General features: G+C 35.1%; 1 protein-coding gene across 2 annotated transcripts; it reads right to left on the minus strand.

Moving 5' to 3' along the window:
- Window positions 1-11,822: 11,822 nt before the first annotated feature.
- Window positions 11,823-16,444, minus strand: LOC112292440 (cyclin-A1-4). 2 transcript variants are annotated; one of them, XM_024540933.3, is made up of 7 exons: window positions 14,523-16,444; window positions 14,238-14,386; window positions 13,988-14,089; window positions 13,729-13,862; window positions 13,511-13,586; window positions 13,020-13,415; window positions 11,823-12,884 (listed from the first exon to the last, which is right to left on the minus strand). In XM_024540933.3, the coding sequence occupies exons 1-7, from the start codon at window positions 15,013-15,015 to the stop codon at window positions 12,816-12,818; spliced, it is 1,419 nt and encodes a 472-aa protein (XP_024396701.1). In that variant the 5' UTR covers window positions 15,016-16,444; the 3' UTR covers window positions 11,823-12,815. The 2 variants fall into 2 exon arrangements, with proteins under 2 accessions (XP_024396701.1, XP_024396711.1); XM_024540943.3 differs by having other exon boundaries at window positions 13,997-14,089; window positions 14,523-16,436.
- Between the last annotated feature and the right edge of the window lie 417 nt (window positions 16,445-16,861).

The following is a 16,861-nucleotide window of genomic DNA, read 5'->3' on the forward strand; positions in this document are numbered from 1 at the left end:
TAAAAGGATTTTATTAGTAAAATATCTTTTGATACTATTATATTTATTTGGCATCTTTAATAAAAATACATCACTTATTGAAACTTTTTCAATAAGTTATAGCTAAATTTTCTACAATTAGATATCTGGTATATTTCTAAATAAAAAATTCACACCATACAATAATATGTAATATGTGGTTAACTTGTTGTTTAAGTTTCTAACCTATTAATCAACTACAAATATGTATAAAGTCAAAATCATATCTATGAAGCTTCTAAGAAGGTTTTCTATAAGATATTATAAAATTAATCTATTTTTGTTTACTTCTATTTAATCATATATATAATTATTAAAATAGATATAATATATATATTTATTTATTTATTTATAAATTTATTAAAACTTTTAAGATTGCATAATAGAGATGAAGACTCTCAAAAAAATATGTTCTTTGTTAAATAAATAGAAAAATACAACACATTTGATATCACAATTTAAAAGAGACTCTCAATTTTTAATGATATTATTGGAGGTAGGAGCCACTTATTATGGTGTTTCAAATAATTAATTTAAAAAAAATTATGAAGACCTAAATAATGATCAAATATCAAGGTGATCTTTTTGTCTTAATATAATATATTATCATTAGCTAAAAAAACCTATTAACTATCTTCAAAGAGAACAAAAATCAAAGTATATAGCAACTATAATTTATTATATCTTAGATTTTTTCAACATGTGATTACTACTCTTTGCACAATTTGTTCCTAGAAAAGGAGGTAATATTAGGAACATATATGTTTATTCTAATAATCACTTAAATAATAAAAATATATAAAAATAGATAAAATTAGATAAATTTGATAATATCTTATAAAGACACTTCTTAAAAGCTTCATATACATGGATGTGTTTCTATACATATGTGTATGTTATTGATAGTTTAAAAACTTAGCCAATAAATTAGCTTCATGTTTCATATATTAGCCACTTGTGATGAAAGTTGAATATATAGCACATATAAAAGAAAATTGTCTTATAAGTTGGATATGTGCTAGAAGTCTTATAAAATGTTGCCACATAGATTTTAATTAAATAAATAATACATAAAGGCAAGAATGAGAAATTTCTTACTTTTGTCAATTCTTTTCTTACTTCTAGTCTAGTTTCAAGAATTTCTAATTTTCTAATCTTTGCCAATAGCCATTTCAATTTTTTCTTAAATATATTTTTTTATTTTTTTTATTTTTTTATTTTTCTTTGAAAAATATGCGATTTAATTATTTATATTCTTTGAGTATTTGTCTTTGATACTAATGACTAGAATTTGCCAACAATTATAAGCATTAGATTTTTAAAGACTAATAGAAATTTTTATGATTCAAGGAGACAAAGATAATCCATATTGAGGTTAGATAAATAAGTTTGGTATTGGAAGCAAAAAGGAGAAGCATTCTTCAATTATTTTTATTGGACAATTAAAGAAGATGGTAGTAGTTTGTTGTCAAGGACATGAATCTCAAAGAAAGAGAATCTTCAATATACTCTTCTATCACTAAAGAAAACTAGAAATTCACTCAAAAGGTGATGTAATATTAACTAGAATGGCTATTGCCAAAAACAAGAAGACTAGAAAATCTTCAAACAAGACTCAGATTAGAAAGGTAGTGACCAGAGTGAAAAAGGCTTCACTCTTACCTCCATATATACTATCTAACTAAGATCTATGTGACGATGTCATATAAGACCTCCAACATGTGTTGACTTTGCTAGCCACATGTCTTATCTTGCAAGGCAAGTTATCTATGTATGCGCCACATAGTTGGCTTATTCCACAAGCTATTATATGGAGATAACTTGTTCCACAAGCTATTATATGGAGATAACTTGTTCCACAAGCTACCAATACATGGTTAGCTTTTTGGCCAAGTTTTTAACCTATAAATACATCTAAAGTCAAAACCACATCTATAAAGCTTTTAAGAAGCTTCTCTAGAAGACTTTATGAAATTATTCTATATTTATTTATTTCTACTTAATCATATAAGTAACTATTGAGATAAATGTATATGTCCATGACATTACCTCCCCTTCTAAAGACGAGTTTCATGAGGATCAATCTTCATATGTTGAGGAAGTCCAAGATGCGACGAATTCTATATGCTACATACTCCGATTTTTGCTCTCTTTGAAGATGGTTGATAGGTCTTCTCAACCATCTACAGTGTCCTATACCAAGGTGAAAAGACCACCCTGTTATTTGGTCATTGTTGAGGCCTTCGTAACTTCCTTCAAATAATACATTTAAAACACTGTCAAGAGTTGTTCTTACTTCTAATAAAAATCACTAAACATCGAGAGTTTCTTTCAAGGTCATCATATCAAATATGTTATATCTCGCCATCTATTCGAAGAAAGACATGTTGTTCTTGAGGATCTTCATCTCGATTCCATCATCTTGAAGGTTGTAATAATCGTAATGTCTTGTCTAGTAAGTCCTCAAATGAAAGCTCTTGAATTGAATCTGCTAGTTGTTGGTGATCTATTTCATCACAAATACACAGAAGCTACAATGAAAGATAGAAGATAGAATGTTATTTTCTTTTGATCTTTTTTCTTTTATAGTAAATATTTGCTATTCTTCATATTGGTTTTGATGGATGTCATTGATGAAAGACTTCAACTTTCTTTGCTGCATTTCCAAAATTCTTTGATGGCTCCCATGTGCATTCATTAATATCATATCCGTGCCAATGAACAAGATAATTCAACCTATTTCGGAACCACCTTCAGTCTAAGACTTCTTTTACCTCAAATTCTTAATTATTATCCATTTCTATAGGAAGAGATGGCATTTGTCTTCTTCTCAAGATATTCACTATCTTATACGGCTCAAAAAGAAACATGTAAAATATAAGATGGATCTTCATAGACTCTAGTAGATGTAATTGATATGCAACATGATTGATTTGTTCACAATAGAAAAAGGTCACAGCCTACAATAATCTAATTTATCACAAGGATAAGTAGTCTTAATATTACGACAAAGTAATCATACCTTATCACCCATATTATATTATGGCTGCTCCTTGCGATAGGCAATCGCATTGGTCTTTTGTCATTCTTAAGCTTCCTTTAATTGTATCTTCATTGTTGTATGTAGCTTTGATAAGCGATTTATTAAATCTTTCACTGCAGGATTATCAACTTTTGAAAAGTCAAAAGTATCAAAACATAGATGATAACCATAATTGGCAAAGAAAGGTGTATGTTGAGTGGAAGAATGTACCAAATTATTATATGCAAACTTTGCCAATGGTAAAAAAGTTGTCCAATCATTTTGATGATAGTTGATGGTACATCTCAAAGACTGCTCCAGAACTTGATTTACTCATGTCATTTGTCCATTAGTTTGAGGATAAAAAGCTGAAGAAAGCTTTATATCCACCTTTAGAATCTTGAATAGGGTTCTCTAAAATCTTGATATAAATTAAGTCCCCCTATCTGATATAATATCCTTTCGCAATCCATGATAGCGATAGATATTGTCAATGAAAAGCTTAGCTGTTTCTTCACTTGTGATAGATTTTGTACATGGTATAAAATGTGCCATCTTAGTAAAACAATCTACTATCATGAATATAGAGTCATAAGAACCTAAGATTAGAAAATCCATGATGAAATCTATAGAAACAGAAATCCATGGTTGTTATGGAATGGGTAACAATTGAAAAAGTCCGTAAGGTCAATGACAAGGAGTTTTTGATTTTGAACAAACATCACAAGATTGTAAAAAATCTTTGACTACCTTCTATATTTGTAGCCACCAAAAATTCTTGGATATTAGTTCCAAAGTTTTATTGTACCCAAAATATTCTGTTACTGGAAAGTCTTGACGAGCTTGAAGAATACATAATTGAGCTTCACCTTCTAAAACATATAGGCATCCTTTAAAATATAATAGATTATTCTTGAATTCAAATTTAGAAGTATCATAGGACTTAGAAGAAGTATCCTTGATATCCTGAACAAGAAGATTAAAAGACATGCTTGATTGGATTTACTTCACAAATGTTAAATCAATAGTGAATGTTGATTTTATAGCTTGAAGATGAAAATGCTTGGGCTTCAAGAGAATTGATCTTTGTTGATCAAAAGATACATCTCCTTCTTTTGGTGCAAGTTAAAAACATCTAGAAAGAGCGTCTCATAGACTTTGTTGTTTTTCGGGTTGATAAGTGAGCTTGAAATTGAATCTAGATAAAGACATGCTCCAACAGAGTTGACGACAATTCAAGACACATGCTGACATGAAGTACTTGAGGTTCTTATGGTCTGTATACAAAATAACTAGACTTGAGGTATCTTCTAGATAATGATGCCATCTTTAAAATGAATCCATAATTGCAAGGATTTTTTTGTCATGGATCTCATAATTAATCTCAACTGCTAAAAATTTCCTTGAATAGAAAGCTATTGGATGGAGTTTATCATCTGTTCCCATTTATGACAATACGACACCTATAGCAAAATCTGATGCATCTGTTTCCATAAAAAAATATCTTGAAGAAGTCAAAGAAATTTAAGATTAGTACAGAAATAAGCTCTTTCTTTAAAGCATCAAATGATGCTTCTGCTTCTTTATTCCACTCAAGTTTGTCTTTGCAAGTCAAATGTGTAAGTGGAGCTACAACTTGAAAAAAATTCTTAATGAAGATTTGATAGTAATTAACAAAGCTCAAAAAGCATTGCACATCTCATACTGTTCTTAGAATCTTTCAATCTATGATAGTTTAAAACTTCTTGGGATCCATTACAAGGCCTTTGTTAGAAATAATATATCCTAAAAAGTCAACTTGAGTAATGTGGAATACATACTTTTCTAACTTGGCATATAATCTTGCATCTCTAAGTTTCTGTAAGACGTGACGAATATAAAGCTCATATTCTTCTGTATTTTTAGAGTAGATTAGAATGTTGTCTAAATAACAAACAACAAAATCATCTAAAAATTCATGAAAAATATCATTCATAAGATGTTGAAAAGCGGCCAGAGCATTTATGAGTCCGAAAGGCATGATACTATATTCAAAATATCCATACCTAGTTCAAAAAGCAATCTTTCATTCATCTCCTTCTTTGATATGAACTAAGTTATATGCTCCTTATAGATCTATTTTAGTATAAATCTTTGCTTGATTGAATTTGTCAAGAAGTCTTGAAATCAAATGTAAAGGATACTTATTTTTTATGGTGATCTTGTTGAGTCCTAGATAATCCACACACATTTGAAGAGATCCATCTTTCTTCTTCACAAATAAGATAGGAGCTCCGGCTGGAGATTTAGAATGGTGTATAAAGTTCTTTACCAAATTCTCATCAATGTATTCCTTTAATGCAGCCAATTCATTCTACGATAAGCTATAGATTGGTCCAAATGGTGGTTGAACTCCTTCTTGTAGATCAATTGAACAATCATAAGGTCGATGCTCGGGGAGAATATCTGCATTGTTCTTTTTAAAAACATCTTGGAATTCTTGATATTGGTTAAGAATACCACTCGACGTTGTTTCACCATTAGAAATGGGTGTAGCATATATAGCAAAAGATGATTCTTCTTTTGTAGCATGCATGAAAGCTTTTGCATCTACTAGTAAAGGTTTGGATGTATTGGACTTACGTACTTTTATTTTACTAATTTGATCTTAGATTATACTATTAAAAAATTTAAGGTTACGAGAAAACTTGGGAGCTCTTGCCATTACTTAACTTGTTCTTCTCCAAGCAAATCTTTGTTCTTGATGTCTTTTAAATAAATGATTATTACATGCAATGGCTTGAATAATAAATTATTTCAAAGATTCTACTTTCGGCATTGTTAATAATAAATCTTTGACGCTATCCTTCAACTAATATCAAAATTGATTAATAAGTGCTTTATCATTCTAATCTACGTCGCAAGCAAGGTTTTGAAATTTGGCAACATATATAATGGCTGATTGTAATCCTTGCTATAAGAATAAAAGCTTGGTCTCTATTACTCATTCTCGATCACTTTCTCTGAATGTTGCCATAAACACTTTTAAGAATGAATTCAAATCATAAAGGAGTCTTGAATCTTTTTCCATTAAAGGTGAAATCAAGAGAGAGCACTTCTTAATAATAGTGTGCCTATAAATCCGACTTGGATAAATCCATCAAGATATTGGAAAGGGTGCAACTTTAGATAGAGCTTGATTTATTGCAAAAATCCTTGAAATTTTTATCTTGTTCCATCAAACTTCTCAGGCATACTAATCCTTGTCCTTGTCATACTTCTAGAAGCAAAATTCCTTGGATTTGGTTGTGACGTTGATCTACTTACTTCTTTCAACTGCACAACTTCTTGCAGCAAACTCTGAACTTCTTCCATAAGTGTAAGCATAGTACTTCCATGATTCATGTTAGAAACATATGAGATTTCTACTCTTAGAGTATTGACAAGCTCATGAAGATCTACTATAGTTGCAAATCTATTCTCACTTTTGTTGAGAGTAGCATCCATAATCTTTCCTTCCATAGACAACTCAAATAAATTCAACAGTTAAATTAGAGGAGGATAATCTGCAACCTCTAAAAAAAAATCCCATAAAGAAAGATAATCCACTCTCTTTAAGAAAAAAAGATCAATATTAGAAAAAAAAAAAAAAAAAAAAAAAAAAAGATTTTTTGTTTAAAGGTGGGTAGTCTACAACCTTCAAAACACAACAATAGAAGTGAAGTAATCCAATCACTTTTAAAACAAGACAAAAATAATATATTAGCACTCTTGTCAAATTATCAAGGACATGAATCTCGAAGAAAGAGAATCCTCAATACACTCTTCTATCACTAAAGAGAACTAGAAAGTCACTCAAAAGGTGATGTAATATTAACTAGAATGGCTATTGCCAAAAACAAGAAGACTAGAAAGTCTTGAAACAAGACTAAGACTAGAAAGGCGTTGACAAGAGTGAAAAAGGCTTCACTCTTACCTCCATATATACTATTTAACTAAGAGTTATGTGAAGATGTCCTATAGGACCTCCAACATGTATTGACTTTGCTAGCCACATGTCTTATCTTACAAAGCAAGTTATCTATGTATGCGCCACATAGTTGGCTTCTTCCAGAAGCCACTATATGGAGATAACTTGTTCCACAAGCCACTATATGGAGATAACTTGTTCCACAAGCCACTATATAGAGATAACTTGTTCCATAAGCTACCAATATATGGTTAGCTTTTTGGCCAAGTTTTTAACCTACAAATACATCTAAAGTCAAAACCACATCTATGAAGCTTTTAGGAAGCTTCTCTAGAAGACTTTATGAATTTTTTCTATATTTACCTACTTCTACTTAATCATATAAGTAACTATTGATGTAAATATATATGTCCATTATATTTGCTTATAGTTTGGGGTGCATAATTGCTTAAAGCATAGATTACCTCATGACAATTAAAAAGAATATAAATACAAATCATAATGCAAGATATTACACAATGAGCTTATAGAATCCTTAGATTATTATAATTTGGATGTCAATGATGTGATTTTTTAACAAAATAATGATCTAAAGTATAGTTCTTAAAAGATAAAGGAGTACTTTGAAGAACTTGGCTTGCAAGTATTGCAATGGCTTATGCATTTGTTAGACCTTAATATTATAATATACTTACTAAAGCATCCCAAATGTTATTTAAATACTTAATTAATATAATAATTTAAAATATTAGTGTTGTAGAAGATGGTGAATGAAAAATATGATAGAATCATTCAAGAAGTCATTTTAAATCCTATAGATAGCATGCCACATTGTGTAGAAGCAATTTTAAAGGTAAAAAGTTGGCTTAGAAAGTATTGACTAATGAATCAAAAATTGTCACAATATCTTTAATGTGCATGTTAGCTTATTATACCTATGATGCAAACAATTTTTTTTATTCTTGTATTAAATTTAAAATTGATAGTATTTAATTTATTATTTAAGTAATTATCTATTTTGGATTATGAAAGAATTCAAGAATGTAAGATGTGGAATTAGAGCAAAAATTGGAATAATGTTTTTATTCATTGTATATAAATATTATTATATTGAAGATCTAATAAAAAATATAATTATTCAAAATTAAATATTATTAAATAGAAGAAAAATATAATTTTAAAGTATTTTTATATTTTTTAAAAATTATACATATTTACAAAAAAATTAGAAAAAAATATGAATAATATCAAATATAGAAGAAATTAAATGATTAATTTATTTATTACAGTAAATTAAAGAATTATTATGCAAATATAGCTTATTTTTATTTTTATTAATAATAGAGCTATAAATATATGAAAAAATTATTTAAATATTTTAAATTATATATTAAACTTATGTACTTAAATATCATATAGAAATTAATTACTTTATAAATATTTTTATTGCGATTCTAACAATAGATTAATTTTTAATTTTAAATTATTATAATTTTTATACATTTATTTTTAAATTAATTTTTTAAATTAAAGAATAAATAATAAAAATTTATTTTAAATTTCTGAAATCATATATTATTAGTATTTTGGTTCATACTAAAGAATTAGATTTAATATTAATGTTAAGATTTGAATTAGAAGAAATAAAGATATATTTTAGTATAAAAATATTAAAATAATTTATCTAATTATATTTTTATTTTCTAATCAAACGAAAAAATTCTAAGATTCATAAAAAAAAAGTTTTTTTAAAGCTAACTTTGCCATTTTTGTTTATAAGAAAAAAATAACTTTTTATATAAATTCTGATATTAGTATAAAATATTATTGGTAATAATATATTTTTTTATAATATTATTATATCATAGCTATGATATAATAATACTTCACATATTTATATATGAAATGTTAGAAAAACTTTTTTTAATATCTTGATAAAGTTAAATTAATATATTTCATATTTTTAAAATTATTTTTCAAATTTTCTTATTTCATATTATATATATATATATATAATATTTAAAACCTCTAAGTAGAAACTTCTAAAATTTAAAGATATATTTTCAAAATTAAAGTAGTTAAGATATAAAGTATCTAAAATAAGCCATATACTAAATGCCTTTAAATTCTAAAATTTGTGTTTGTATCACAAAAATATATAAATTTTTGACAAAGATATAAAATATTATTTAGTTATAATCTTAAAATTTTGATTTTATTATTTGATATTATAGATGTCATATAATAAAAAGATTGTAATGTGCTTAAACAAGATAATTTTTTTTATATCCTTAAGGTGTAGATGGTATTATTTATATAATTATTTTTTTAATAATAGAATTTAATTTCTTTAAATAATTTTAACACATATAAAATTTTAAATAAAATTTTATATAAATTTATATTTTTGATTAAACATCTTCAAGAATAAATATTAATTATAAGTTTAATTTTAATATAATAGTTATAAGATTTATTTATTAATTTATTTATTTAACCTTAATTTTTTTCTGTTTTTCAATAATTATTATATTTACAAAATAGTGCTTTATATAAAAACTATTATGATAATAAGTTAATATCAAATTAAATAATAATAAATAAAATGATTATTTTTAGATTTATATTAATTTAAACTACTTATACTTATAATGCTTAAAATATTGTTTTGATTAAAACATGATATATATATATATATATATATATATATATATATATATATTATTTAAGTAAAAATTATAATTCTTTGTAAATTTAATAAAAATATCAATTTTTTAAATAATATTAGTAATTTGGTTTTGAATTTTTAAAATGTAAAAATTTAATTAAGAAAATTATTTTCATTCTAGTTGGTTAAAAAAAATTAAATCTTTATATATATATACATATATATATATATATATATATATATATATATATATATATATATATATATATATTTCAAATTTAGTTATTGTCAAAATTTTGTTTGATTTTCGATATATATTAACCTTGGATATTAAATTGAACAATTAGCAAATTGATCAATAGAACTAACCAAGTTAATAATAAATATTACCACAAGTAGAGCAAATCTGACTATTTAGTTAATTTAAGGTTCAAATTCCAATACTTGGAACATAAACAAGTCCAAATTTTAATAAGTTAGAGGATTCCCTTTGGACTCAATATAAGTTTGGAGAGAGCTCATTGATCACCTTTAATCATTTCTAGATGTTGGCACTTTTTTTTTTTTTTTTTTTTTGTTTTTTTATATGAATTTGATATTACTGATTAAGAAAAAATACTAAGTATAAAAGTTAATAAGTTGCACTTTAATTTTATATTAAGTAAAATTCCACATGAACTATAATTTTAAATTAAATTGAATATAATTCAATATTAATAGAGATTTTAATTACTAAATTAGATTCAAAACTTTAAACTTTTTGGTTTATTAAGATTAAATAAAATATTCCTCTTTAAAAAGATATCACCTTAGTATAGAGATTATTTGTTTTTGACTAGATATTATAAGGCTGTTAAAACCATTCTTTATCCTTAATGAACAATATTTTCTCAAAAAAATTTAAAATTCAACTCATATGTAAATACTTACAAATTCTAATACCATAAACCTTAAATGTAATATAAAATCGCTTAACTTTAGAATCTAAAATTTTGATATATGTATATTCACATTCATACATTTTGTTGGAAAGGCAATCCAAAAAAGAAGAATTCTATTGCCTTGATGCCCAATCAATCCTGAAGAGGGTAAAGTTTTGGATAAACAATATAAAAATACAAACAGTCTCTGAATCAACATGTCAATAGGATTGCCTTGTCTTGGCTATGATTTGTAATGAGCCACCCTACAGTTATGGTTCTGTCAAAGCTAATGAAGAAATGATATGAAATCCAAGTACATCAAGAACAGCATTCATAAGATGAACAACAATGGTACTACTTCAGCTTCATGCCAGTGGTACAAACCCAGCCTTTCTTTCTCTCCACCATTCTTCCATTGCTGTCATAAAATATGAGTTTCAGATAAGAACATACTTGTATTAGTCAATGTTGGAATATGTCGAAGAGCTGTTCTAATGTGCAAGCTTCATTCAGAGGTGTCAAGAGAACAAAATTGCAACAGCTGCTCTTTGTTTACTTTTCCAATTGAACGGGATTTGCGAGTGGATATAAAAGGAAGAAAATCTGGCAGAGGGCGGGAAGTTTCTCGTTCTACAGGGTAATGCCATAAAAGTGCAAAGCAAGCTTGCAGCAACCTCATCAAAGTTACGAACTTTATTACCATATGCTCTGTATGTTTCTTCTCTAACCCTGAAATATTCGAAGTGCAAACTACTTTGGGAACAGGAGTTGTGTTCAGATTCATAAGGTTGGATATCTCACTTTACAAGAAAATGGTCACTGCTTCTAAATAAACTCTACATTCCAGAAAAAAAATAGCCATGTGAATATCACATCTCAACTTTGGTACATCTAGTAGGGCAGGCAATATTCAAATAGTCATAATGTTCAATCAAGCGGGTACCATACTAAGAAGATGGTCAGACATGTATTTGTCTTTTCAACTTGCCAAGTACTAGAGCTTTAAGCACATACGCCTTCATCCATGATCAGATGTTGAGGCCAGATAAAAGTAACAGATGCTCAGCAATAACTATCTAATCACAACTGAGAAGGCCATATGATCCTTGCAAAGTTAAACTAGCAAGGTATCATTCACTGCATCAGCACACACAGAATCATATCTGAGCCACTCAAATATCCACAAGCACTACGTATGCAGTCATAAACATCCACTTATTCCAAAAACAATGCAAGTTCAGGTAGCACACAAACACAGAACAAGCTGACATTAACGTTCTAATTTGTATCAAATAGGCACATGTCCTAAACCAAGGTGCAATCTCCACAACAGTAGCACTTCATAATCAACTCATTTGAAAATCACCTCTGAGAAATGATGGAACATACTTTCTTAAACATCACTAATTTCCTCCTCATTCAACACCCTTCACTGACAGGGCACCAGACCTGACTATATCTTACAACTCTCTTCTCAAACAAACAGTCAATCCAACTTAACCCTTCCTGTCATCATCTCGCACCACACAAGAAGTGCGCCGCCTACACCATGAATGCCCTTCATCAACTCTCGACCTGCGCCCCACCTCCACCCCCACACCCACCCCCACCCCCACTCCAATCCAACCGCTAACCTCAACATTTGCTCAGCCTGCCGCCCCCAATACTCCACCCCGGTTCATTCCAACGTCGAATGCTGCTTCGTTTCCCGCTTCAAAACCCCTCCTCAACTGCACCCCCATCAGTTTACATGCTTTTACAATCAGACCTTTCCATCTCATGTGCTACGACCGCACCACCCTCCCGACGCCATCGTTCCCCGTGCAACCACACCCGTGCCCAATTGCACGACCCCATACTCATCCACCCATCTGCCATGCCTCACCCTGGATTGCACTCGCGCGCCATGTGCACTACCCATGCCCTCCACAACCATCGTGTCATCCCTCGACAATCACAGCTTTCCAAGCCCGCGTCCACAGGTTTCACTATCATACGCCCAACTGAATCACCAGGAAGCCTCGCCCTCATCATCACTCTTTCCACTCCAGGGCTCCCGTTCGACGCCTGCACGGAGCTCAATGCCAGCGCCCACCGCAGCTTTCCTTCATCAGGGCCTCCGCAGCCTTGCATTCCACTTTTCTTGTCGCTTTGCGCCCCGACCGCGCTCTTCGTGCCTGTTTCCTCGCTCGTTCACTCGCACCGCCGACCGACTGGGCTACCATCCACCGCTCCTCATTCCAGCTCCCTGAAGTGTTCCACTGTGAGAGCGGCGGGTGGAACCAGCGTTGCCACGCACTTGAACTGCGACACCCCCGACACCCTCCAGTCAGACAAGTCAACACACTCCCCACCTCACTCACCACCATTGCCAACACATGAATGCATCCGTTTCCCCCCATCCCTTCACCGCCCTCGCGGCCTCCGCTCACAACTCACCTTGTGCTGTCGGTACTTCTCCCGAACGGCAGGAAGGGAACAGCTCTTCGTGTTCCGCTGCAGCTCATGCATGGCTCGCACACAACGCTCCAGTTCCCATGGCCTGTACCCCGTGTAGTGTTGCAACGTCGCATCCCACGGACATGTCGACGAGTCCAGAGTCAACTTGGCTAGATACACCGCAGACGCCGCTATCATGGAAGGAAGGAATGGCAAGAATCCGTACTCCACCAGGGTCAGCTCAGCCAGGTAGTTCCCCAAAAACTCCAGAACCAGACTCGGACCCTTGCAGCTTGCTTGGGCCGCTCTCACGAACCGCCTCAGAAAACTCTTCGTCGTCGGAGTCGTCAGCTCGAACTTCAGCACGTTCAGCACCCCCCTCTCCATTTCCAACACCTGCACGCACGCACACACATCGCACGTTCAATCCCCCTATCTGCACGCCACCAACCATCCACCACCATCTCACATCACCACTTCACAGGCCCCACCTCTTCCCGGCAGTACGTGCTGTCCGTAATGTAGCAAAACTCCTCCACCTGGGGAGCGCATATCTCTTCGTATTTCCTGGAAACACCAAACCCGCACAACCTCAGCACACTACGACGCCAACCAATCAACCCATCCACGCCCTCAACTCGATTCACTCCCAACTCGATTGCACCCCACCGCTCATCACCGGAAACGCAAAACCCAACACGTCACTCACGCAGCAATCAGCATGCAAGCCACACCCAGCAGCTGAAGCCGTTGTCGGGTCACCACTTGTGCAGAAAGATATCGATCGATGTACGACACCGCCAAGTACAGCGTGTCGGGAACCAATCTGTATTCTCCGGCAACCTGCGCATCGCCAACGCATTCTCATGTCACACTCACGCCTGCCATACGCTTCGTTCAACATCCACTATACCTCCCACCGCCAAAACGCACCCCCAATCAAATCCCCATCACAACACCATTCTCACATGCCGCACCTCCACCAGCCAATCTACCAGGATCCCTCTCATCGTCGGATTCACGTCCTGCTGAATTGACTCCATGAAGTTCGCCGACGGTCGCCTTTTCATCTGCACATCCATCACCGCTGCACGTCAGTCATGCGCCTCTCCCACCGCATGGACTGCCAACCCGACATGCATTGCCCCGCCGCTCCGCACTTTCGCCTGCACGCTGGACTCTACTCACCCTCCACAATCCCGGGGCTTCACCTCTCACCTCAGCCATACGCAGATGCTCATAAATATCTGTGGCGTAACTGCTGCACATTTGAGGGTCACAATGATCATTGTCGATGTCTTCATAGCAGAGCTCCCCGCTCGACCACTCCGATGTTTCTGAGCAGCTCTTGTCGCTGAAAAGGTCCCCTGCTCAACAATCGCCCACCACACCATCAGTTCCCACACACAATCACTCTCGCGGGGACCCCAATCGGACCCACCCGCTGCTATCGTATTCACACCCACGATGCAATCACAACCCTGCCTGCCCTCACGCCCCTACCTTGCTTCACCCGATCCTTAGCCTCCTGAGATATGTGCAGGTTTTGCACAGTTCGCCTTTCCAAAGAGGCCACCGCTTCCGAGTTACTCCTTGGACCACACTCGGCTTCGCAATCCAACGACGCCCCCTGTCCCTTCCCTTCACCGGCCCCTTGCGCTGGGATTCCAGGATGCGCATTCTTATCTCCTCGGCACTCCTGATCAGCTTTCAATCCCACAACCCTCACGTCCACCGTCCCGTTCCCGGGACCCACGCACTGAACAACACTCTGTTGATTCGTGATGTTCGACAGGGCAGCACGCTTCCTCACCGGCTGCATGCCGGCTCGCTTCCTAGGGTACACTGCACTACTTCCAGGTTTCGAAGCGGTTTCCTCCATGGCAGATCGTTTGGCTGCTGCTCTAGTCTGCCTCACTTCATCCAAGCATTTGCCCGATATGGAGCTGCAAGAACGCGGCCGCAACCGCCTTGCACTCTCCACTCCACCTGTCATTCTCAACCTTAGCACAGGCGTGTGCCGGACAGGTATTGGGGCACCGATGGACTACGGTAAACTACACATGACTTGGCTTGGCGCTTCACAACCACTCTCATGAGCTCTCCTGAGGATTCGACGGATGGGATAAATGATACGCTGGATTTTTTTAACCTTTAGAACTTAAGAAATCGACTACAGAAATGCTACGGAGAACGTCCGCTGAGAACAAACATTTCCGCCGATTCATTTACTGAGGGTTCGCTCTTCGACACTTAATCGTGTAAACAATCCTGCGGCATTGAGACTAAGCGACGTCATTGACGACATCCCAGCTGCAGCAATGGATAGTGCAAACACACTCAAAGATTGCCAAATGCATGTATATCTCAGCGGTATAGCCAGAAACCCCCCGCCTTGCAGAGCCCCTTGTACCATGAAAAACCTCGAGTATCGAAATATCTCACGAGCCACTCAAAGGTCTCACGTGTTGTTCCGGCAACCACGGCAGGACTCCCACATTAACCTCTCGACAAGATAGTTGCAGATAAATCAATTCCGACTGAGGTCCTGCGTCTCACTCGATCATGGTGTAAAATTTCGAGTAATGTGGTCTCAGAAATCCTCACAGCAGCACTGCGATCCCCTGGTAGCCGCTGCTCGCCGCCTGGATAGCACAAAAATCATACCAGCTGCCAGAGTGTTGCTGATGAGCAATCTTTCCCTTTGCAGTTCCACCAGACTGCTGTGCGCAGCTCTACAGAGCAATCGCGACGGGATCACTGTAGCGCGTGTTCAGATGCGATTAATGCGGACACACCTTCACAAACGTTCAATCGAAAATATTTTGAAGCCAAAGCTCATGTCCACACAATGCAGATGCCACTCCGATTGATACTCACATCACTCTCTTTCTCTGTCTCTCTCTCTCTCTCTCTCCGCAAGGCCATTCGTGACTAGAAAGTGGAGAAAGACCATCTGCAGAGGAGGGTGTGACACGGTAAAAGGAGTGTGACAGGAAAGGCCGAGTTTGTAAGGGTTTAAGAGACGAGGAGATGATTACGGTTGTGTCATTGTGGGTCATTTCTGTTGCATGACTGGCAGGTTGCAAAAAAAATTTGGAAATCGGAAGCACACGGACAAGTTGCAAGAACGAGGTGGAGGGGAACGGCGGGGCAGAGCCATTCCGTTTCGATAACCTAGGAGCGCTCGATCTGGATTGAATACCCTGTCTCAGCGCTGTCATACGTGGCGCCGGACGAGGGCACGATATCGTGCATCACGGGGCCTGGTCCGACAGAAGATCCTCTTTCCAAGACTGGAGCGCAGCGATGAATTTCGAGACAAGCAGCAGATTTCAACGCCCAAGGTGCGCACCCTGGAGGAATCCAATCCACAACGCGGGCACGAACTCACTCACCGCCCGAAGCGCGCCCCTTTTACTCAAGTACATTCCCCCGAATTTCTACACTGGGAGCTTTTCTGCAAAATCCTACGTAACGAGATCTACAAATTCGTGGCAGGGCTTCAACGTCACAAGAATCTGCCTCGTGAGGCGTACATTGCTTCCCAGGGAAGGCACGCTCTCGGCTCGGCAGCGTATCGCCGTTGAATTAGCGGCATGCACTGTGCTAATTTCGAAGGGTAGGTTCCGCAAATGCTTTGAATTAGGGCAGAATTTTGCACACGTCGGCGTGAATTCCTGTGTGTACCCCCAGCACCTCGGCGGATTCTGCTTCGTGAAAACCCCACCATGGAGTCAGAATTGGAATGGCCTTCTTATTTCGATGCTGTACCCAACGCTCGGTTGGCCAGGCCCGGCTATGCGCGGCAGAGCGAGGGGGGTGGTGGTAGCTCTGTTCAA

The sequence above is a fragment of the Physcomitrium patens genome, chromosome 1, assembly GCF_059467195.1.
Source record: "Physcomitrium patens ecotype Gransden chromosome 1, ASM5946719v1, whole genome shotgun sequence".
Lineage (NCBI taxonomy): Eukaryota > Viridiplantae > Streptophyta > Bryopsida > Funariales > Funariaceae > Physcomitrium > Physcomitrium patens.